Here is a 22,999-nt window from a genome sequence, read left to right on the forward strand (position 1 = left end):
CAAACTGCATAGGAAATGTATGGTCACCAGGGGGCTCCAAAGAGAAGGCACATAAACTTAAAGGTCCTTGGGTTTCTGAACAGTGTTTTGTGGAAAACAATTATTTTCTTTTGTTTCTCTAAAATTTAGACAATTAGAATGTGAGGGAATGTATGAAGATGAGGGTCATGGGGACAGGCAGCTACCAGCTAGCTAAAGAAAAAAGAAAATAAAAAAGAGTGGGACTTGAAATCAACTGTCAAAAGGTCCCCAGATAATTCTTGTATGACCAAGAAAAGCTAAGTCACTTCACCAGTAGAGACCAACATCCACTTTCATAATGCAAGCCACATCGACAGCTACAATAAAATAGGAAAAAGGAATTCAGAGCATCTACCTACACAGGACCCAATTCCATTCCATAATCACTGACACATTATATATGCAAGCTCCAGCATTAGAAATATGGGGACTGGCAATTCCCTGGGACCAGTGGTTAGAACTCTGTGCTCTCACTGCCAAGGGCCTGGGTTCAACCTCTGGTTGGGGAACTAAGATCCCACAAGCCACGTGGCCAGAAAGAAAAAGGAGTATGGGCCAACAGATTACACTTGCCTGACAAGTGATTGTGGTCTTACAGGGAACTAAAAGGGTGTCAAGACAGGGTGTCATCAACATTTTCTATTTGTTTCCTTAGAATCTTTTTGTTTTAAACTTTTTATTTTGTATTGGGGTGCAGTCGATTAACAATGTTCTAATAGTTTCAGGTGAACAGGAAAGAATGTTTATATCCACAGTTTTATAGTAAGCAAAGTACTGATGTTGAAGCTGAAACTCCAATACTTTGGCCACCTGATGCGAAGAACTGACTCATTTGAAAAACTCTGATGCTGAGAAAGATAGAGGGCGGGAGGAGAAGGGGACGACAGAGGATGAGATGGTTGGATGGCATCACCAAGTCAATGAACATGAGTTTGGGTAAACTCTGGGAGTTGGTGATGGACAGGGAGGCCTGGTGTGCTGCAGTCCATGGGGTTGCAAAGAGTCGGATGTGACTGGGCAACTGAACTGAAGCAAAGTACCCAGAACATCTGAATTTTTTACACTTATCAGAAATTATTTCCATTTTGTAGACTAATCTTAATCTTTTCATGCATTAATAATTTACTATTAATAATATTTAATTATCGTTCTGTCACTAAGTCGTGTTTGACTCTCTGCGACCTCATGAACTGCAGCATGCCGGGCTTCCTGTCCTTCAATATTTCCCTGAGTTTGCTCAAACTCCTATCCCATTGAGTCAGTGATGTCATCCAAACATCTCATCCCTTGTCATCCCCTTCTACTCTTGCTCTCAGTCTTTTCCAGCATCAGGGTCTTTTCCAATGAGTTGGCTTTTCACATCAGGTGGCCAAAGTACTGGAGCTTCAATACCAATGAAAATTCAGGACTAATTTCCTTTAGGATTGACTGGTTTGATCTCCTTGCTGTCCAAGGGACTCTAGAGAGTCTCCAGCATCACAGTTCAAAAGCATCAATTCTTCAGCACTCAGTGTTCTTTATAGTCCAACTGTCACATCCAAACATGACTACTGGAAAAACCATGGCTTTGACTAAAGGTCTGCCAATAGACCTCTGGTGGCAAAGTGATGTCTCTGGCTTTTTAATACGCCGTCTAGATTTGTCACAGCTTTTCTTCCAAGGAGCAAGCATCTTTTAATTTTGTGGCTGCAGTCACCGTCCGCAGTGATTTTGGAACCCAAGAAAATGAAATCTGATACTGTTTGCACATTTTCCCCATCTATTTGCCATGAAGTGATAGGACTGGATGACATTACAATTTATTTTATTTCAATGGTAGACACAGGTTATCTCTAATTTTATCTGTTATAATTATAGAATGTGTGATGTTTCAGACGGGCTTTATTTCAGATATTTTGTTTAATTCTGGGAATATGTATTCTCGTATTTGTCAAAAGTATCTGTTCTGAATTTGAGTCCCAACACTTGTCAAGAACCATGTAGATGTATGTTTGTATGTGAGCACTGAAAGTTTTATTCTGGAAACTGACTTAGGAAATAGTTCAAACAAACAAAAAGTTAATCTGGGGTACAAAATTTATACCCTGGGGTATAATCTGGGGTATAAATTTATAGATCTAAATCAATTTTCTTTATATTGCACTGGAATTATCCCTGTTTATTAAATAACATTCACTTTCTTGAAGGAAAAAAAAAAAGACATAGTGTGGTTGATGTGCTGTGAAGAGGAGCACATTAACCACATGGGGAAATCAGAAGGAAAAGCTCACTGCCAGCAGAGGGCACCCTGTGTAACAGAATGTGACAGAAGGTATGGAAGCACTCCACATGCAGTGTTGAGACTCCTCGAAGCTTAACTCGAGTTTTCTCTAGTGCTCACGGCCCCAAGAATAGAAGGCCCAGATCTAATCCACCTTGCCTGCTTTGTTTTACTGATGGGGAAACTAAAATTCAGGATAGGGAAAGCAAGCAACTTAGGGTCACTTCCAAGCAGGTCTCTCAACTCCTATTCTCAGTGTTTTCCTTTTAGTTCCACTTCTCTTTCTCACAATAACCTCAGAATACTACCTCGAGCACAGAAAGAGATCTGAAGATTAGGGGTGAGATTCACTGCCAGAAAACCCCCTCCCTCCCATATACACAGAAAACTGAGCTTGAAGAAATCCTCCCTAACCTAGTTCTGTCCACTCACAAACCCCCTGACCTCCTGACATAACCTTCTGGGCCTCTCCATGGCTCAAGGACATTCAGTATAACCCCACTGCCTGAAAAACAAACTGCCTAGTCTTAGCATTAAAGATCCTCCATGATACACGGTCCCAATCTTTTAAGACGTCTTTTCCATACTCCTCCCTATACACTCTCTCCTCTAACCCAATGGAACATCAGACTGCCTACCTCCTCACATCTACTCATGCCTATCCTTGAGGATATTGCACACCTTTCCCTCCCACCCACATCCTGCACATCTCGTGAGGTGTGGGTTAGATCTGGAGGGGCCAGGCTCCATTTTGGATCCTGACCTGCTCTGTGAGCCATCCTCTTTCCCTCCAAAGCATGAGTTGAGATCTCTCTCTATGTTCATCCCAGTCATTCTGTTCACTGCCTTAGGTAGGTACACTTTCTGTTCACTTAAAAAAAAATTCCTATGTGGAATTCAGAGGTCCCCTGAAACTGCCCATTTTCCCTGGTTCCAGTAAACAAACAAACAACAAAAGCAAGCCCTAAGGAGTCAAGTGGAATGTGTTTTACTATCCAGCAGTTTGGTCCCACTTCAGGGAGCAGGCCTGCCAAAACAGCTAGAAGTAAAGCGCTATGCTATGGTTGGCCAAATGCTCTGCAAGGAACCTGAGTAGCAGCAATCTCATCTACAAAGTCCTGAGGCTGGCACTCTGTATTTACCAAAATTCTATTTATAGGTCCTTCAACAACCTCAGAGCTAAAATGATGTAACCTCTCTAACCCTTTCTTCTTAAGAATCCTCACTAAGGCCTGTGTTGGCTATTTTTTTCTCTGTGAATGAACTCTTGGTCCACTGAGCTAGAAGGTTCTTGGAGATCAAGGTATCTGATAAACTCCCTTATCTTAGCCAAGAGGATAAGGAAGCCCAGAAAGAAGGCACTGGCCAGGTTCAGAACCTAGAACCTGGCTCCAGTCCTGGTGCTAACTACAATATGTACCAAGAAATCCTTTTATTTCTCCTAAAGCTGAACTGCTAACAGAGCCCTGTCCAAGATTGGGAGGTGTGTTTGGGGAAGGAACTCACGAGAACCTTGGTGGTTTTCTCAGTCCGGTCTTTGGCAAGGTTAAAACCACAGCTGGGACAAATCCGAGGTTTATGCCGGTTGGTGTAGACATAGCTACAAGAGGGATTCTTGCACTTTCCCCGACCTCGTGATGTAGCCAGGCCCAAATCCTAAAAAATAAGACCACATTTCAATTCTACAAGTCAATTTACACCTGTGCAGAACCAAGAATCAGGATGACTTGCTATTGGTAAAACAGAGGAGAGTGGCAATTACAAACCCAGATTTAGACCAGCTCTCAAAGAGCCTTGAAACAAGATACTTTTTCTGTGGTTATCCCCTTTCAGTCTTAATATAGCCTGAACAGTTTTGGCAAATCCTCCTATCTGTGAAACAAATGAGTTGAATCTCAAAGGTCAGAAATTCAAATGCCTTCAGGGTCCAGACAATCAGCAGTGAAGCAGGTCTATTCTAACAAAGTGCCAGGGGGACCAAAGACTTCAAGCTCCATCTGAAGAAATATTGTGACCTGTGGCCTCCACAAGCTCACAGCTCCGGCACTGAGGCTCTTACAACAAGCTGCAGTCTAATCAGCTGAAGAGAGGGTCCTGGGCAGTCCCCACCAATTGATGCCCCCAGTGGCCTCCCATAGCCACAGGGGAGACAGTGCAGGGATGGACAGCACAAAGAAGGGAGTGATTAGGCCTTTGGAAAATGAAGCCTGAGCAGCTCTCCAGGATGAGAGAGACCCTCTTCCCAAGATACGGCCGGACAAGGCAATGACCCACCATACTATGTTGTCTTGTTCCTACTAAATGCCCAGAACAGGGCATGGCACAGAGAATGTGCTCAATAGAAGTTTTTGAATTTTTAAAAATCATGAATTTTAAAAAATCTAGCTGCTTTCTCAAAATCTGTGCATCTCACTCCTCCAGGGAAACTGCCAAAGGTTACCTGACTGGTTGGTACCTTAAGGATCAACAAAATTAGAGAGTATTGAGCAAGAGAAGCCCCAAAACATGCTTTCTAAGCCAACAGAGTATTTTTACAGTGAAAACTGAGGACCAGAGAAGGAAAGAGCCTGAAGGTCAGGTGGCATGCCAGCAGTAGAGCCAGAACCACTTCTGCACTAGGTCTTCCGACATCTAGTATTTATTTCACTGCTCCAGGCTGCTTAGCCTGCAAAAGGATGACCCCAGAGGCACACAGTCGTTTATTGGGACGTTAATATGTTATGTTAAAAATAAAAGCAGGGGACAGAAAACCCTGGTGGGAAACACCAGGCTGAACAAAATAAGTTGCTTTTACTAAATCACTCCTCAAATCCTATCAGATACTAGTACCGAATGTGACTGTTTTAGGGAGAAAAAAATACATTTCTCAAACTTACATGTAGAGCACTAAAAGGTCTAAAGACAGCTGAATGCTGAAGCTGGACTGAATTCTCAGTGACTTTCCAAGAGAACTACTCTCAAGAGAAATACCTTGGTCAGCAGGCCTGCACTTCATGGATCCCACTTGGGAAAAACAAGAAACCTAGCTGATTCACTCAGTAACTACTATGATTTTTTCCAGTGACGAGATGTTTCGAATCAATGATCGAGCCTTCACCCTACCCTCACTCCCAAGTACCACCCCCCATGCCCCTCAGACTCCTACTCACCCTCTACCACACAACCAAACCACCCCTGTGTCCACCCATCACTTAGTTCCACTTACCAGTGTGACAGTGCAGCTGTACTTATATGGAGGAAACATATCAGGCTTGACCTCCACAACTTTCACCTGAGAGGTCCTATTGGCTTGGCCATTTGATAGCTGCAGATCAAAACAAATTACTTAGTGCTTTCGAGCCTCAGTCAAGCTCTTGAGGTCCTATGTACTGAAACAGCTTGAGGAAACAGTTGCCCAGGAAGTTGTAGAGCTACGCTCCAAATGAGCCCTCTGGGATGCCAGTCAGCAGTAACCAGCCCACCAAAGGTTGAGTGTCGCTTTCAACTCCCGAGGTTGCCACATTCCTTTGCACAGCTTCTAACACTGCATATTAGTAGCACTATAAATCAGATTTACAACTACTATCAAGTGAGAAAAGCATATAATTGCTCTATACACAAATATGTGGTTGAATTATGCTGACATAAAGAAGTCTGTGGAATTCCCTGGCAGTCCAGTGGTTAGGAATCTGCACTTCCATGGCCAGGGGCCTGTGTTTGATCCCTGATTAGGGAACTAAGATCCCATTTTTTTCAGCACGGCCAAAAAAAAAAAAGAATGAAGTCTGAAAGATTATTCACTAAAATGTCACAGGTTGAGGGGAAGATAATGGTTGTTTCCCATTTTACCAGTAGCTATAAAATTTTCAAATGTTCTACACAAAATGCAAAAAAGATGAAGGAAGCATTCTAAATTAAAAATAACTATTCTGTAATAATTTAATTTTCAGAATATAAGACCTCATGCAAGTTAACTGGTTTAAGACTACTAGCAAGAGCGCTTATGGCTTTTTACAAATACCGAATTTGCAAATTAGAAGGAAACTGCAGAGGAGACTGGCAATTTATACACATGAAGGGATTCTTAGGCCTGGAGATCTAGGAAGTAGCCGAAGCAGACTCATTACCATCCTTCTATAGTCAAAGATCACACATGCACCCAGAGGTGTCACCACTACTGGGTGAAAAAAGATCAACCTTCAAAGTAGAAGCTGGCTGATACCCTTGTTGGATAAAAGCAGTTACCTGACAGCACAGGGCAAGGGAGAAGGCAGACTGATATTTCTATTCCAATTTGGTCCCTTTTGGGGTTTTCAATTTCAAACTGAGGGGTCATGAAATTAACTTAATGGGCTGAAATCAGGATTTTGAAAAAGAAATGGAAAAATGACTGCATTTAATATGGGCATAGCTTCATTAAGCTTTTAATGTGTAGCTGTATGTATATGCCTACTGATGTAGAAATGTGTTACTGACAGGCATGCTCAGAAAAGTGCTGATTTAAGGAATTTTGATCATATTCAGGTCACATATGGCAAAGAGAACTAAAACAAAAAATCTAAGAAAAAATGTGCTTCAACACATGCAATTTTGACACCTGGTAATAAATCTTTAACAGCTTTATAATTAAATGGAATGAACTATACTGGTTACAAGCCAGTGGATGAGATGACTGGATGGCATCATCGATTCAATGGACATGAATTTGGGCAAACTGGGAAACAGTGAGGGCAAGGAAGCCTGGTGCGCTGCAGTCCATGGCATTGTGGAGAGTTGGACTTGACTTGGTGAATGAACAAGCAGCCAGTATATGGAGAAAGAGCCATTCTTTTAGGTTTAAAAGATTACATTTAAAACATAAACAGAAAAATGCAGGAAAGCACTTGAGGGCTGAATAGTACACACCAGACTGTCAATAATTGTTATTTCTAGGTGACAGGATCCTAAGACTTATTTTCTTTCTGCCTTACCTGAATTTTCTATATTTTCTATAGCAATCATGCATTCATTTTTTTCTAAAAAGATATGACAACTAAATGCAGTATCTAATCCTAGACCAGATCCTGTACTGAAGTAGAAAATGCTATAATGGACTTAACTGGGTAAAACCGACAAAATTGGAATACAAATGAAAAAATATCAATGTTTCATTCAGTAACAAACTACCTCTATTTTTAGGAAATGCACAATTAAGCATTAAAGAGTAAAAGGCCATGTTACCCTTAAATTATGCCTATTTTAAATACACACACACACAATGGGGAAGATACATGAGCACAAACGATAATGCAAAATGGGCTAATATGTTAACAGTAGGTGACGTTAGAGAGTGCATGGGTGCTCTTTGTACTACTTTTATTCTTACAACTTTTTTGTTTTAAATTGTTTCTAAATAAAAGTATACATAACAAGAAATTAAAAAATAGACATGTCATTCATGCTAAACCTACTCCCAGAGCTCTACCAGTATAATAATGGGGGCTTTTTGCCTATGGCTTTGAGACACTCAATGGAAGCCCTGTATTCAGAGCAGCCAGCACCCCCCATGGAGCTCCCCCTCTGGGGAATGGTCTTACCTTCACCTCACCAGTGCTAGATGGCTGTTGGATGGGCTGGCCCAGCTGCTTCAGTGTGCTTGGCTTCAGGCCACAAGTCCTCACAGAGGGAGTCTTATCTGAGACAACCAGGAGCCAAACTGGTGACTTAAGTGCATTCAGAGTCGCCCTAAGTCTCTCATCTCCATGCTCAACCCCCACTCCTGCCCCCTTCCCTTTCAAAGTCCCTCCTCCCGGGTCTGTCCCAGACCTTACCGCTCAGAGGAAAGGCCTGCCTGGCCCTGGGCAGTCCCATGCTGCTGCCTCGGCCCACATTAGCTGGGGCTGGAAGAATTGCTCTCATGGGTCTTGCTGCAGCCAGTAATGACGGCTTGCCCCGTGCCCTCCCTTTAAGCTCTGGGGCTCTGGGCATAGGAGTGAGCAGGTCAACTCTGAAAAAAGAGAAAAAAAGAAGGAAACTCTCCTAGAAATTCCAGACCAAAGGGAAGAAAATCAAAATGCTATCTCCAGATAGCACTTTATTAGAGGAATACCGTCCTGGTTAAAATGTCAGACTTTAGACATTAATTAAACCATTAAGTAGCTCTGTAACCCTAGGCAAGAGATCTCTGTTTACCTCAAGTTTCTAATATGTAAAATGGGAAAGTAATTACAGGTACTTCATGGGTCATTATCAAGATTTTTAAAACATGCAAAACTGTGCCTACAGTGAGGAATTATCAACAGCCAATGTAGTTATAACATCTAATCCACCCCCAGTCAGCTCAAGTATTTAAAGTGTATCAGTCTCCCACATGAGGGCTGCTGAGAGACCCTGGAGAACAAGGTCCATGTTTTCTTCATCTCTGTAGCTCCAATTTGAGCATAAAGCCTGTCCATAGGAGGCCTCAATACACCTTGGCTAAAGTGCTTCAGCTGCCCAAAGCAAAAGTGCACAGCATCCTTCTCTAAGGACACAGAACCATCTCAAAGTATTGATGTATTGTTAAATTTTAAAAGGCAATGAGTCAAAGTATGTATGTTATGCTGCCATTTGTGTAAAGAAAGGTGGGGGAAAAAATACACACACACACACACACACACAAACTGACCTTGAATAGCATGTATTAGGGGAACTGACCTACACGTACTAAAAAGCTCAGTGATAACTGCACAGCCCTCCCTCCATATCCAGAGTTCCCCATCTAACAGATTCAACCCACTGCACACCACGTAGTACAATAGTATGTATGTATTGGAAAAAATCCATCTGTAAGTGGACCCACACCATGCAAGCCCATGTTTGTTCAAGAGTTAACTCTGTATGTACATACATCACATGTATTTTTCCCACTTTACACAAATGTCAGCATAACATACATATTTTAATATCTTGACTTATTATAAATACACAAACACACTACTATCTGTTTATATATACAGATATATATATATATACACAGATATATACATATATGTTTATATATAAGATAAGATTATCTCTAAAAACACAAAGTTGGGAATATTGTCTCTGGTAAATGGGAACGGAGCACTGAAGTATGGGACAGAAAGATTTTTTTCAGTATGTATTTCTTACATCTTAGAGTTTGAACTAAGTATATTTTCTATTCAACAATAAAAAATTTCATCATAATAATATAAACCAGAATTTCTAAACCATGACACTACTAACATTTTGGGCCAAATAATTCTCTGGCAAAAAAGGCTGTCCTGGGCAGTGCAGGATGTCTCGCAGCATCCTTGGCCTCTATCAGTAGATGCCAGCAGCACTCTCTCCCCAATTGTATCAACCAAAAATGTCTCCAAACACTGCCACAATATCCCCTGGGGCACTGTGCCCCTTTGAGAACCACTGATATAAACAAATAAGGAATTTCCATTGTAAGATGATAGCTGCCTCTGGAAAGCAGCTACATAGAGCATCCAGTTAAACCTCTAAAAAAGGGAGGGAAAACAGCCTATACTTACGGACTTCTCCTATCTGAAAGCTTTACATGTGATCTTTTTCAGGCAGTATGATCAGGCACTGAGGATATGATTTATTTTTTTTTTTTAAGAAGACCCAACTCAAAATTTTCCAGAGGGGGAGAATCGGTATGAAGTGACTGTGCCCAGTCAAATAGAAGCCCAGGAAAGAGTCACAATCAGAATTCAGTTCTCTGACCACCAGGACAGGAATCTTTACGTAAGATTCCTTAATAATGCCTCTCTTTCCAAATGTAGGAGCCAGGATTGGATACTAGGGCTGTAACACTGCCCACAGTCTGTACTAGCAAGACTCTACAATAAATGCTTTAGGGAGACTGACAAGAAGAGATGTATAAGGACCAAGACAGTAGTGAAAAGACAGCAGAGTATAGGAGAGAGGGCAAATCAATGTCTCTAGGCCTTGGTTTCTGTATCTAACATAGAAACCATGAATTGGGCTCTGTTGCCTCTCTCAGGAATGCTATAAAGACATGGACAAAACAAAGACAGGGCACTTCACAAGCTGCTGTTCTAAACGCAATGCTATGTATAAACACACGGGGTTACCCTGTAGGCTTTTTAGGAGCAGGGAGTGAACCGGAGGTGCTGGTCCCCTCGGCTGGCCGTGGCACGTCTAGTCCAGGACTGTCATTTTCAGTTGTCCCCAGCGAGACCTCAGGCTTGACCACTGGCGTCTTAATGACTGCTGTATCATGATTCCCAGGAGTTTCCTTGACCAAAACATGGGCATCTGAGATGATCACTTCCTCCCACTCATTCTCCTCACCCACTTCTCTTGGAGGAGCTACACTGAGGAGCTGGCTTACAGCTTCTGAGTTCTCCAGAGTCAGTTTGGAAGCGTTTTCCTTGGTGGAATTTTGCTCAGTGGTGACAGGCTGCTGATTTCTTTTAACCACAGAGCCTTTGGAGGAGACACCAGAAGTCAATTCCACTTTGACTTTGGCTGGCTTTTCCTAGAAAAAATAAGAAAACCTTTTATGCATGTGGCATTTTACAACTGACAACACATTTACAAATATTCTCTCATTTGATCCTCATAACAATATTGTATAGGCAACAGATAAGAAGCTGAGGCTGAGAGAGGAAAAGGCTGACTTCAGGTCCCAAGTTTTATAAAACTGGCCTGAACCTAAGTCTTCTGATTCCAGTTTCCTTTCACCATAATATTCAAGGCTACAGTTAGGATAAACCTATTCTTCTAATAAATTTCTTAATGACATGTTTCTTTAGGTTTCAGCAAACAAATGCTAGAATTTTTTACCTTGACCTCTGACTGTCCAAGGCCTACTCCCTAAAAAAATTTCTTAACAGTGGTTATGTCCAGAATGTGTCTCAGAGGGTGTTTCTTCCACATGAATAGTGAAAGGCACTATAAACTAGAAGACAAAACACAAAAGCTGGGTTCTGTCTAGGCTCTGCTTCCTCCTAACTGTTTATGTCACCTGAGGCAAGCTTCATCTGATTCCTCATTTCCCATTATGGAAAAAGAGAGCTCTTGGGTCAACCGCAGGAAGACAGCCTTTTGGGAGACTTAATTGTTCATGGAGGAGGAGCAGGACCCCTCTTTGCATTTTTCAGGAAGCTCAGTACCTGTGGCCAATGCCATTAAATTTCAGTATTGTCTCCCAGTCAGTGACTACCAAGAACCCCTGACATTTCTAAAGTCCCTCTGGGCCACATGGTGCCTCTGGCTAAGAACCAACAGAGACGACCTTTAAGAAATCTCCAATAAAGCATTCTTAGGTTCTAACACACAAGGACAAACCATGAGGACAAGAAACATTCTTAGTAAAGTGTACCCAGCTTTGTGACTGCTCAAGAGGGAAGTCAGCAGAAAAACAGGAGACATGTTAAACCATGAGATATTTGAGCAAAATGTTGCCCACTAAGTAGGCTATAGACAAAAACTCTTTGCAGGAAGACTGAGTAATTTAAGCAAACAGAGCAAAAAACCTTGAGCTAGTGATCTCACATTTCCTTCACTCAGCGTACCCTTTTTAGATGTCACTTTCTTTCAAGATGGAAGACAAATACTACCAGCTCCTCATGCAGAGACCTCAATTACTGCTATAGGAGTGAGGCCTTGAGCTAAAGAGCCTTATATACCATCTTTTGTTCCGTCCAACTCACTGGGAACTGTGCCACATGTTTCTTGGGCTAATTTTAGCCAGTATGAACTCCAGAACAATATAAGAAAAGGTGAGTCATTTCCTGAATGGCATGGACATATTTGGAACTTTCAGAAACTATTTATACTTGCTCCTTCAAAAATCAGAACTCAAGAAATCTTAAGATTCTGCAGCTTAACAGCACAGCAATGCCTGCAGTTTGGTTCAGTGGAAAAGGCAATAGCATAATTAACAATGTGAATGTAACAAGTCATTTCTCCTCAATCTATTTTTCCTCAGCTGGAAACTGGGAGTTGAACTAGATGATAACCAAAGTCACTTTTATCTCTAAAATTTTAAATGCATTTATGCTACAACGTTACCCTTTTTCTTCTCACACTTATTCTGTTTCAAGGAGACTTAGAAGTCACAGTACATGCTCTTTACATGGTAATTCTTTTTAAAAAATATTTACTTATTATTTATTTGGCGGCATCAGCTCTTTGTTTTGGTGAATGGGCTTAGTTGCCCCCAAGGCATGTGGGATCTTAATTCCCCAACCAGGGACTGAACCTGTGTCTCCTGCATTAGGAGGTGGATTCTAAACCACTGGACCACCAGGGAAATCCCTACATAGTAATTCTTGGAAAAACCTTGGAGAAAAAAATTCTGGCTTAGCAAGTAAAGACAGGAGACAAGCAGCTAAGAAAAAAAATGTATGCATGTCATGAATTCGATCTCAGAAAGAGAATGGCTTAAAAATTATTTCAATAAAAGGGAGGGGAGAAGACAAAATGAAAAAGGAAAGAAAGCCAAAGTCAAAACAGAATCTGAAGCAGATTATGCACAGGATCGGTTAGACTATTTCACACAGGAAACAAGGTCATTTGACAGATCTGCTGTGCATCAGTGAAGAAGGGCCAAGGAGGAGTTCAATTACTACCCAATTCAATCTTCCTACCGCAGCTGTGGAAGTATATTTTGGGAGAATAATTAGGGTGGGAATAAATGAAATGGCTTCACAACAACACAAAAACTCCACAAAGCCCTAGGTATTTCCTGCCCCTTGAAGTGTTAATGTTCACAGCAATAACAGAGATAATTATACTCCTGCCAACAATGGGAGCAGTGCACCCCTACAATGACTGAATACATAATTACACTAGAAATGAACCATCCACTTTGCAAGGATAATTTCACCTGACCCCTCCAACAACCCTACTGACGTAGGTAATATTGTTAATTTCTATTTACAAATGAAAGGAAGCCTAAATCAAGAACAGAAATGTAGAATGACTTTCCCAAGGTTACAAAGTTAAATACCTGAGAAGTAGGGGTTTGAACTGAGGAAGCTGACTTCAGAATTATATTCTTAATTATTAACCTATTCTGTCTCCAAAACTGGTGCTATCCTGAACCTCAATACTTAGCCAGAGGGCAAAAGTCACTATCCTGATAATTTTCTGAGAAATGTTCTGTGGAAAATGCCCCAAAGGAACTTAGTAAGTATGACACTATGTAAGTTTTCTCTATAGAGAAAATAAGTTTGGACCATGAGTTGAAACACATGATGAACACAATCCTAGCCTGAACTATTTTCACAAAAACAATGCCTTTTCTTTCCTTTTCTATCTACCCAAATTCTATTGCTCTTTCCAAACCATCTCCTCTATAAAACCGCTTCTATTTTAGTCCTTTTGTCCCTAGGTATAGTCTCATATCAAAAATGTGGCAAGTATGTATGCTTTATAGTCAGTACTAAGCATACAACAGATAACCAAAAACGTGTTCTGAACTGAACATCACAGGGGCACAGCTCTGAAGCTCATTTATTTACTGAGCACCATTTATTTGGCAAGTTAAACTATGGCAGAGCTTGAATATTGGGTTAAAGACCTCCACTTTTAATAGAAGCTATAGGAAACTAAGTACGCTTCCATGGTGGCTCAGATGATAAAGAATCTGCCTGCAATGTGGGCAACCTGGGTTTGATCCCTGGGTTGGGAAGATTCTCTGGAGAAAGAAATGACAACCCACTCCAGTATTCCTGCCTGGAAAATCCCATGAACAGAGGAGCCTGTTGGGCTACAGTCCATGGGATTGCAAAGTCAGACACTACTGAGCAACTAACACTTTCCACATGAAACCAAAAGGACTTGGAGCTAAGGAATGAGATGTGCCCTGTGTTTATGAATAGCTAAGCAGTTAGAGTGGAGGGTGGATTGCTAAAAATGTGACCCTAACAGGAAATGAATAATTTAACATAGTATAGTCATTCATGGAAAACTATGAACCAATTAAAGATAATGTTTTTGAAGAATATTTAATGATATGGTATGGTGAAAGAAAAAAGACAAGATACAGAATTTCTATATCCACAGATAGACTAGAAAAAATCTTAACAGACACTGAAATCTTAACAATGGCTTTTCTTTGGATGGAGGTTATGGATAACATTTTATTCTCTCTTCTTAAAAAGAAAGAAACTGATTTATTTGCAGCATCAGAAAAGTTAAATGAACATTAATTTAAGTCATCTGCTCCTAAGGGGAACGGCCAGTTTACTTTGTGGGGTTTCTGAAGCAGTGATGGCCAACGGGCTTTACCTTTGGGACCCACTTCCCTCCAAGGAAGTTACCACAGGCCGGGCACTTGGGCGGTTTGTGCCTGGTGACGTACGTGAAGGAGCAGCCTGGGCTGGTGCACGCCCCGTGGCCCCGTCGGGTGTATGTAGTAGTCTGTTAAAAAAAAAAAAAGAAAAGGTCAGGATCAATAGTACAATCTAATCTCTCTTAGATCCTGATGATTAGTATAACCCCAACAATGGCAGGACGATACCAGCTTGCAAAAAATCAGCCAGTTCATGGTCTTAAAAGGTCAGAGTTGGAAAGACCCCAAAACACAACTAATTAGTTCACTTTTCAGAAATGGAGAAAGTGAACGCAAATGAAGAAAGACAACTGCCTAGGGTTACAGAGTTAGGTACCAGAAGAATAAAGATTATGATAGTTACAACTAACTAATTAGGTGAAGTACCACACAGTGCTAAACACTCTATCAATATCTCATTTAAAGTTCTCAGCAGTACTATGAGGTAGGTATTACTACTACTGAGGTTCAGAGTGGTTAAATGTTTTGTTTCAAATCATGAATCATGTTGGGACTCAAGGACAGAGCCAGGCCTAGAAGACAGATCTTTTTGATTCCTGGTCAAAACTCCTTCCATGCATCCTGCTGCACGCTACGGCTCTCCATACATCAAAGAACTTGCTTCATCTTCATTCTTATTAGTTAAAAATCAGAAAACCTAGAATCTAGGATTCAAAGATAAAAAAAAGAGAGGGAACTCCAGTTGAAACCAGGTCCTTTGACACTCAACAGAATTTGATTATTTGCATACATATATTCAATCACTGGCACACATAATCTCTGGTGATTTCACTTTGAACAGAATGTATTACATTTCAGCTACAAATAGAAATTAGCCACGCTCCATTTCTTGATTAATGCAGGAAAGAAAACACTTCCCTGTCAGATCTGTTCGGTCACTTATAAACGGCTTACTCAGCTACCAATCCAGTCTCCCTAGCCTGGCCAGAAAGCAAAAACCTCCCTTGGGAAACACCAAGCTGCCTCTAGGCTGCCTCTGGCCAGAACACCTGAGGAGAAAGGGACATGACAGTGGTGGCAAATCAGGGATGAGTGTGAAGTTGGGTGACGCCAGGGAACAGGATGTGGGCTCCGGCTTCGCCACCGACACACTGAGTGAGCTGGGGTGTCCATCTTGCTCTCGGGCCCTGGGTTCCTCGTCTGTAAAACCACTTGCCCTTTCTGCTTAATGGGTATGTCTTGAGGAACAAAGAGTTTGTGAGACTATTTTTAACGGAAAATAAAACATTTCTCTTTTCTCTGACTGTGGCCCATACAGAATATTCATTCTGAATACATTCCCAGAGAAAAGTTAGTTCCATAAATAAATCACCACCAACTTGGAAATACTCCTCAACAGCAGCTTACAGAAATGACTTTAGAAAATAATGCCAGTGTTCAAGGCTGATGTTGCCTTCTTAAGTAGTTCTAGAAGAGCCTGATTAACATTTATTAGACCATGAAAGAACATTAATTTCCTGAAGAGGAAAGGCTCAGGAAAAATAATTTACTACAACTTTCTTACCTAGTATTGTTTATCTGTAGCGAGAATTTTAAGAGGAAAAGGCAGACTATGACAAGTTAAATATATGTACCTAAAAGAAACCATGTATCCTAAAAAAAACCAATACAGTAACAAAGACAAAGTTAATAAATAGGCCATAGACCAATAAAGGAGATAAAATGGATTCGTTAAAAATATTCAATTTGGAGTTCCCTGGTGGTCCGGTGGTTAAGAATCCACCTGCCAATGCAGGGAACATGGGTTCAATCCCTGGTCCGGGAAGATTCCACATGCTTCAGGGCAACTAAGCACATGTGCCACAACTACTGAGCCCAGGAGCTGCAGCAACTAAAGCCCGTACACTCTAGAGCCCTAGCTCTGCAAGAAGAAACCCGAGCACCACGCTACAGAGTAGCGCCCACCCACCACAACTAGTGAGAGCCCACATGCAGCAATGAAGACCCAGGGCAGTCAAAAACAAATAAATAAATTTTAAAAAATATTCAAGCATTTCAAAAGAAAATATAACAAAACATAACCAAAATAATATAACAAGAAGTAAGAGGACATATTTAAACCAAATCATATTAATAATCACATTAAATATATAGTGCCTAAATACTAAATACCTAAATTACAAGGCAGAGAGAGTCAGATATGTCTACAGCCAAACTATATGTTGTCTACCAAAAAGGTACTTTAAATACAAAGCTATAAAAACGTAGAAGGAAGGAAAAAGATATAGTTTGTTAATAACAATAATCAAAAGAAAGCTTGATATCAGAACTAAGTAGATTTCACAGGCAATAGTGTGAGAGATGTCATTTCTTAATAAAGGAGCAATAAACTTATCCAGAGGATTTAACAACCCTAAACGTTTATGTACTTAGTAACAGTCAAAGTACGTGACACATAAACTAATAGAACTGCAAAAAGAAATACATAAATCTACAATGACTGGTGGATGCTTTCTTAGTAGTTGAAACAGTCGACAGAAAATCAGTAAGGAACATTATAAATCAACTCAACCTAATCTGAAATGTACAGAACACTCCATCCAACAGCAGACTACACACTCTTTTCAAATGCACTTAGACCATTTATCAAGAGAACCCATACTCTGAGCCATAAAATAAGCCACAATCAATTTAAAAGGATTCAAGTCTTATACAAATTACAAAGTTCTAATCACAATGGAATCAAATCAGAAATTGATACAGAAAGATATCAGGAAAATCCCAAATATCTGGAAAGTGATACACCTCTAAATAACTCATGGGTCAAATAAGTTAGAGAACATTTCAAACTGAATGAAAATGAAAACATACCCTATCAAAATTCATGGGATGCCACTAAAGTAGTGCTTGAAAGTGGAAGTCTGACTCTTTGCAACCCCATGGACTATACAGTCCATGGAATTCTCCACGTCAGAATACTGGAGTGGGTAGCCTTTTCCTTCTCCAGGGGATTTTCCCGACCCAGGGATTGAACCATTGCAGGCAGATTCTTTACCAGCTGAGCCACAAGAGAAGCCCGAAGTAGTGCTTGGAGGCAAATTAAGCGCTAAGCAGCTATATTAGAAAAGAAGGTCTCAAACCAACAACTTCAGCTTCTACCTTAAGAAACTAGGTAAGACTCAAATTAAACCCAAAGCAAGCAGAATGATGATAATAAAGATCATTGCAAAAATGAGTTAAACAGGAAGCAGAAAAACAATAGAGAGGATCAATGAAGCCAAACGTTCCCTCTCTGAGAGCAATAAAATCAATAACCTCTAGCCAAGTTTATCAGGAAAAAAGAAAGAAGACTCAAATTACCAATGTCAGTAATGGAGAAAGAAAATCACTACATATTTTATAGACATTAAAAGGACACAGGTTCCTCAAAACTTTAAACACTGAATTATCACATAATTCAGCAATGCTACCCTCAGGGTATTACATCCAAAAGAACTGAAAACAGGGACTCAGACATTTTTATACCAAAGTTCATATCACCACTATTCACAATAGTCAAAAGGTAGAAATAAACCAAATATCCAACAATGTTTATGAATGGATAAACAAAATGTAGTATACACACACAATGGGATATATTTTAGCCATAAAAAGGAATGAAATTCTGATACATGCCATAAGATAGATGAACCTTGAAAACATGTTAAATGAAAGAGTCAGATTAAAAAGGTAGTATTTGTATGATTCCACTTATTTGAGGTACCCAGAATACACAAATTCCAATAAAGTAAAATAGCTATTACTAGGGCCTAGGGTAGAAAGCAGGGCCAGGGAATGGGGAGTAACTGTTTAATATACAGTTTCTGGTTGGAATGATGAAAAAGTTCCAAAAATGGATAGTGGTAATGACTGCATGACACTGTGAATATACTTAACATCAATAGCACTTGAATTGTACACTTAAAATTGACTAAAAGGGTAAATTTCATTATGTATATTTTACCAGGTTTTTAAAAAAAGAGTAAGGGAATGTTTTGAACAATTTTATGGCAATAAATTTGACAATTTAGATGAAATGGAAAGACAAACTTTCAAAGCTCACTCCAAAATAGATAATCTGAATAGTTCTATATATATTTTAAAAATTGGACTTGCCATTATAAACCTTCCCACAAAGAAATCTCCAGGCCCAGATGAGTTCATTGGTAATTCTAACCATTTAAGGAAGAAATAATGCCAATACTATACAAAACTCTTCCAAAAAACAGAAGAGCGGAAAATATTTCATAGCTCATTCTATGAGGTAGCATAACTTTGTACTAAAACAAGAAAAACACTGTATAAGAAAATTAAGAGACCAATAATATCCCTCATGGCTATAGATACAGAAATTCTGAACAAAATGTCATCAAATCCAACCCAATAATACATTAGAAGGATAATATATCATTGCTAAGTGACGGTACCCTAGGAACACAGAGTTAACATTTGAAAAATACTAATAATCCTACTAACAAACCAAAAAAAACAAAAACAAAAACAAAAAACCCAATCATCTCTAAAGACACACAAAAATCCAATATCCAATCCTGTTAAAAACTTCCAGCAAGAATAACTTCCTAAACATGATAAGGGTATCTATGAAAAACCTACAAAAAGCTAATGATGAAAGACTAAATACTTTCGCCCTAAGAAGACAGACAGACAAAGATGCTGGCTCACACCACTTCTACTCAACAGTTTACTGGAGGCCCTACACAAAACCCTGAGACAAAGTCTCAGCCCACATGCTGCAGTGTGTGACGGAAATAACACTGAGAATCCAAAGGCCTGGGTCCTTGCTCTGCCTTGTTTCGCAGTTCAGTGACCCTGAATCACAAGTCCTTTCTCTTCTTTGGACCTTTTCCCTAACCTGCACAGTAACAGGACTCAATTATATCAGTGATCTCTCAAGTTTTCTACATCTACACTTCAGAAAATATGATAAAAGCCATGGAACCTATCCCAGGAAATTACCTTCTCAGAGAGAAAAATTTGTATGTAACTTGAGGAGTTCAAGGATCCTGTGGAACTCTATTCACAGACCCGCCCCCGCTCCCTCACCCCCAGTTAAGAATATCTGAACCAGAAAATCTCTGAGATCTCTGCCAGTCCCCGTGTCCTAAGTTTGTTAACAATTTTAGAAAACCACCTGAAAGAGAATTCTTACGGAGCCATAATCTCCATCAACTCCCCACATACTAACCAGTTTGATGGAGGTGGGGTTCTCCACAACCGAGTAGGCAGGAAGAGGCAACATGATGAACTGTGTGGCTGGCGCAGAGGAGCTACTCTCACCGGAATCCTGCGGGTACAGGAGAGAAGACAGTTTTATTGAGATGGAGTGAAGAACAGCCAGAAGCACTCGTAACACTGAAGACAATCAAGTCCAATAACCAGAGATAACATGCTTATCCAGTGGATGCATCAAGAAAATGTATGAATCTACAATTATCTCAAAATAAAAGTTTAATTAAGGACAAAGAAAACCACTATCACAGGGAATGTGCTATCCTCATTTTACAAATGAGAAAACTGAGGTTAAGATACTTAAGACTCCTAAGATCGCATAAACAGTCAAAGAAACCAATTCTTGTGACCCTGTCAAACGTTCTTAAGTGAAGTCGCTCAGTCGTGTCTGACTCTTTGCGACCCCATAGGCTGTAGCCTACCAGGCTCCTCAATCCATGGGATTTTCCAGGCAAGGACACTGGAGTGGGTTGCCATTTCCTGCTCCAGGGGATCTTCCCCACCCAGGGATCGAACCTGGGTCTCCTGCACTGTAGGCAGACGCTTTACCATCTGAGCTACCAGGGAAGCCCTTAGCAACCTATTAATCTACCTTAACAAGGCCAATGGCATGCTTCCTTACTGTATACAGCACTGCAGCAACAAAGAATAAAATTTATGCCTGGCAAGGAATCCTTTGGAGGGCTATCTGCTGTCATCCATCCAGGCTGCAGGGGCCACTGCACGCTGGTCCTCTTAGATTGAGTAGGACAACTACCTCTCTGAGGATGCCATCCTAACCAGGATGAGAGAGAGCCTGGTGGCAGCTCCCCAACTCTTCACTTCCAGGGTCCACACTGTGGGATGACTGAAATCACTGCTCTTTCCCCTCAACTGGGCATGACTGGAAAACCACTGGGAAGAGACCTCCCCCTTCTTTCTCGGCTATTAGTCCAATCAACCTGGCTGTGAAAAGAACTTCCTTCTTCTACTTACTCTGTGCCCAAGAAGACAATTTATAATCCCTCCTGAACAGTTCTCAAGATGCTATTGTGTTTGCTGAAACAATCATAAGGGAACATAAAATCCTAACCAATGCTAACAGCCTAACAGATCCTGGCTTTGACTCATGGACAGGCCAAATATCATTCCCATCCCTCCTGCTAATGTACCTTATCTCGTGTGAAGAAAACACTGGCTATACTGAGCAAGAGGAGATGTGAGTGCCTAAGAAACTGAAAAGGACTTTGGACCAAGCCTAGGGGCAAAAAGATTCAAGAGGACTGCAGTCCAACTCAGAAGTGCCACACCAATTCCTAATTACCACAACTCCAGAATCAAACTGCATGGGACTAGCTGCCTTTTTAACTCTCTCAGGTAAAGCAAAATCACAGCACCTGTCACTTACCCTCATGACTGTTACTACAGACATACTCTCCCCCACCTGGGGGTGGGGCACAGCCAGGCTTCCAGTGGTGAGGTCTGATGAGCCGTTCACTAAGGTTTCTTCAATAACCAGGCTTGTCTGATAAGGTTGATGGCTCTCCCCTACCTCCAGGGAAGCCTCATTTAGGAGCACATCCTGGCCGAGGATCTCTGAGGCGGCGATCTCCTGTACAGCACCAGGCTGGGCAAGGGCCCCCACATCCTCAGCTAAGGCCTCCACAGCCAGGCATTGTTCTGCCATGCCTGCATGGCCGGGCACTGTCTCCAGGGCAGTGTTGGACACAAGAGATGATCCTTTGGGGGATATCTGGTTCTGGGCCACACACAGCTCTAGCTGAGGGCAGCTCCGCTCCTCCTGCAGGCTGCTCTTGGGGATGATGATGTAATCTGAGCGAGGGAGAATCTTGCGGAAACCTGGGATGTCCGGAACCACAGCAGTCAATCCAGAGAGCTTAGAGTTCTGACGATGAAGAAGCCAGGTCAGGGAGACAAGCAGAGATAAACAGAGTAAGACCACATGGATATACACATATAAGCTTTTTTTTCCCCACAGAAGAACCAGGAAGATTCCATTCTCTTGACCTATGACTTAGATAGGGTCAACCTCTGCCAACAGCAATGTCATCTTCATTTGAATCACACTTTAGCCAATGTAACTTACTCACTCAGTCACAAAGGAGACAGAAAGTGGATTCGATTCTATAAGGAGCACTGATCTTGGCATCATGCAACTGTGAGCTGAAATCCCAGGTCTGGTGGAGTCTTGAACAAATTCTTTCCCCTTTTTAGGCTTTGCTGCCCTATCTGTAAAACAAGGGAACTGAATCTGGCTATTTATGAGTTCTTTTCCAGCTCTGATACTTTAGGATTTCAAAGCAGCTTTAGATGCCAGGATGTATAATGCTCAATGAAACATTTAAAGCATAAGATACAAACCAATAGGCCACTCTGGATCTCAGGGAAGCAAGGAAGAATTCTGACATCAGAGCTTCTCCCAGACTTGCAAAGAAGGCTTCATAATAGAATGTGTATAGGGAAGTGGTTATATGATAAGGACATGAATATACTGGGGGAGGTGGGAGAATATATACATTAACACTGACCTAGGAAGGTTTAGAAAATACTTCTTAAAAGCAATACTATTAAGTTAGGTAATATCATGCCCATTTCTCAAATGAGGGAACTGAAGGAGGGTAAACTTTCCCAAAACACACAATTAGTAAGTAGTAAGACTGAGACTCCAGGCCAGGTCTTCTAAGGAGCTAGAAGACCAGGTACTAGAACACTAGAAGCCACAGCTCTGCATGGCTACCTGGAACCAAGAAAAGGGTGCTTGTGTTGTATTTTTTCAGTTTAAACTGAAAGTTACCCAACAAGGAAAATAGAAAAGTTAAAAGTGAACAGATAAGTGAGAACAGAAATTAAATGGACCAAAAACTAATTTTAGAAGCATCACTTAAAAAGAACTAAATCAATTACAAAAGGATCTTTAAAAAAATCAAAAGAAGTGGATGAGACTCTTAGGCTACAAAGGAAGCACTCAGGTGAAACTTGAAAGCAAACTGTCCAAACCCATTATGGAGCCTTTACTGGAGAGATAATGAAGAAATGATATTCTCAAGTCACCCTTTGAAACTAATAGGTCAAGAGAACAAAACTAAATGGTAGCAAATACAAAGGCTGGTCTGGACTTTATCAGCAAATCCAAGCCCAGAGAAACCAGGGCAGCCTGAATGACATTCATCTTACACACTGTAAGGAAT

The 22,999-nt window shown here is 40.9% G+C and overlaps 1 protein-coding gene and 1 non-coding gene across 4 annotated transcripts in view; both read right to left on the bottom strand.

Annotated features, from left to right (window-relative positions):
* HMGXB3 (HMG-box containing 3) overlaps window positions 1–22,999 on the bottom strand; it is a 66,972-nt gene that overhangs the window by 37,070 nt on the left and 6,903 nt on the right. Inside the window, exons 4-12 of one of the 3 annotated variants that reach the window (XM_043464982.1) lie at window positions 21,199–21,696; window positions 19,768–19,866; window positions 14,519–14,650; window positions 10,611–10,757; window positions 10,351–10,514; window positions 8,071–8,246; window positions 7,837–7,934; window positions 5,487–5,585; window positions 3,788–3,937 (exon numbers count right to left, since the gene is read on the bottom strand). In XM_043464982.1, coding sequence (XP_043320917.1) covers window positions 3,788–3,937; window positions 5,487–5,585; window positions 7,837–7,934; window positions 8,071–8,246; window positions 10,351–10,514; window positions 10,611–10,757; window positions 14,519–14,650; window positions 19,768–19,866; window positions 21,199–21,696 — 1,563 coding nt within the window. Of the gene's footprint in view, window positions 1–3,787; window positions 3,938–5,486; window positions 5,586–7,836; window positions 7,935–8,070; window positions 8,247–10,350; window positions 10,758–14,518; window positions 14,651–19,767; window positions 19,867–21,198; window positions 21,697–22,999 lie in introns of all 3 variants that reach the window. The other 2 variants (XM_043464980.1, XM_043464981.1) reach the window with 2 other exon arrangements.
* Window positions 20,307–20,378, bottom strand: TRNAC-ACA. The gene has a single exon. It is a non-coding gene; the product is annotated as a tRNA-Cys (tRNA).

Source organism: Cervus canadensis, chromosome 4 (assembly GCF_019320065.1).
Source record: "Cervus canadensis isolate Bull #8, Minnesota chromosome 4, ASM1932006v1, whole genome shotgun sequence".
In the NCBI taxonomy this organism is placed as follows: Eukaryota; Metazoa; Chordata; class Mammalia; order Artiodactyla; family Cervidae; genus Cervus; species Cervus canadensis.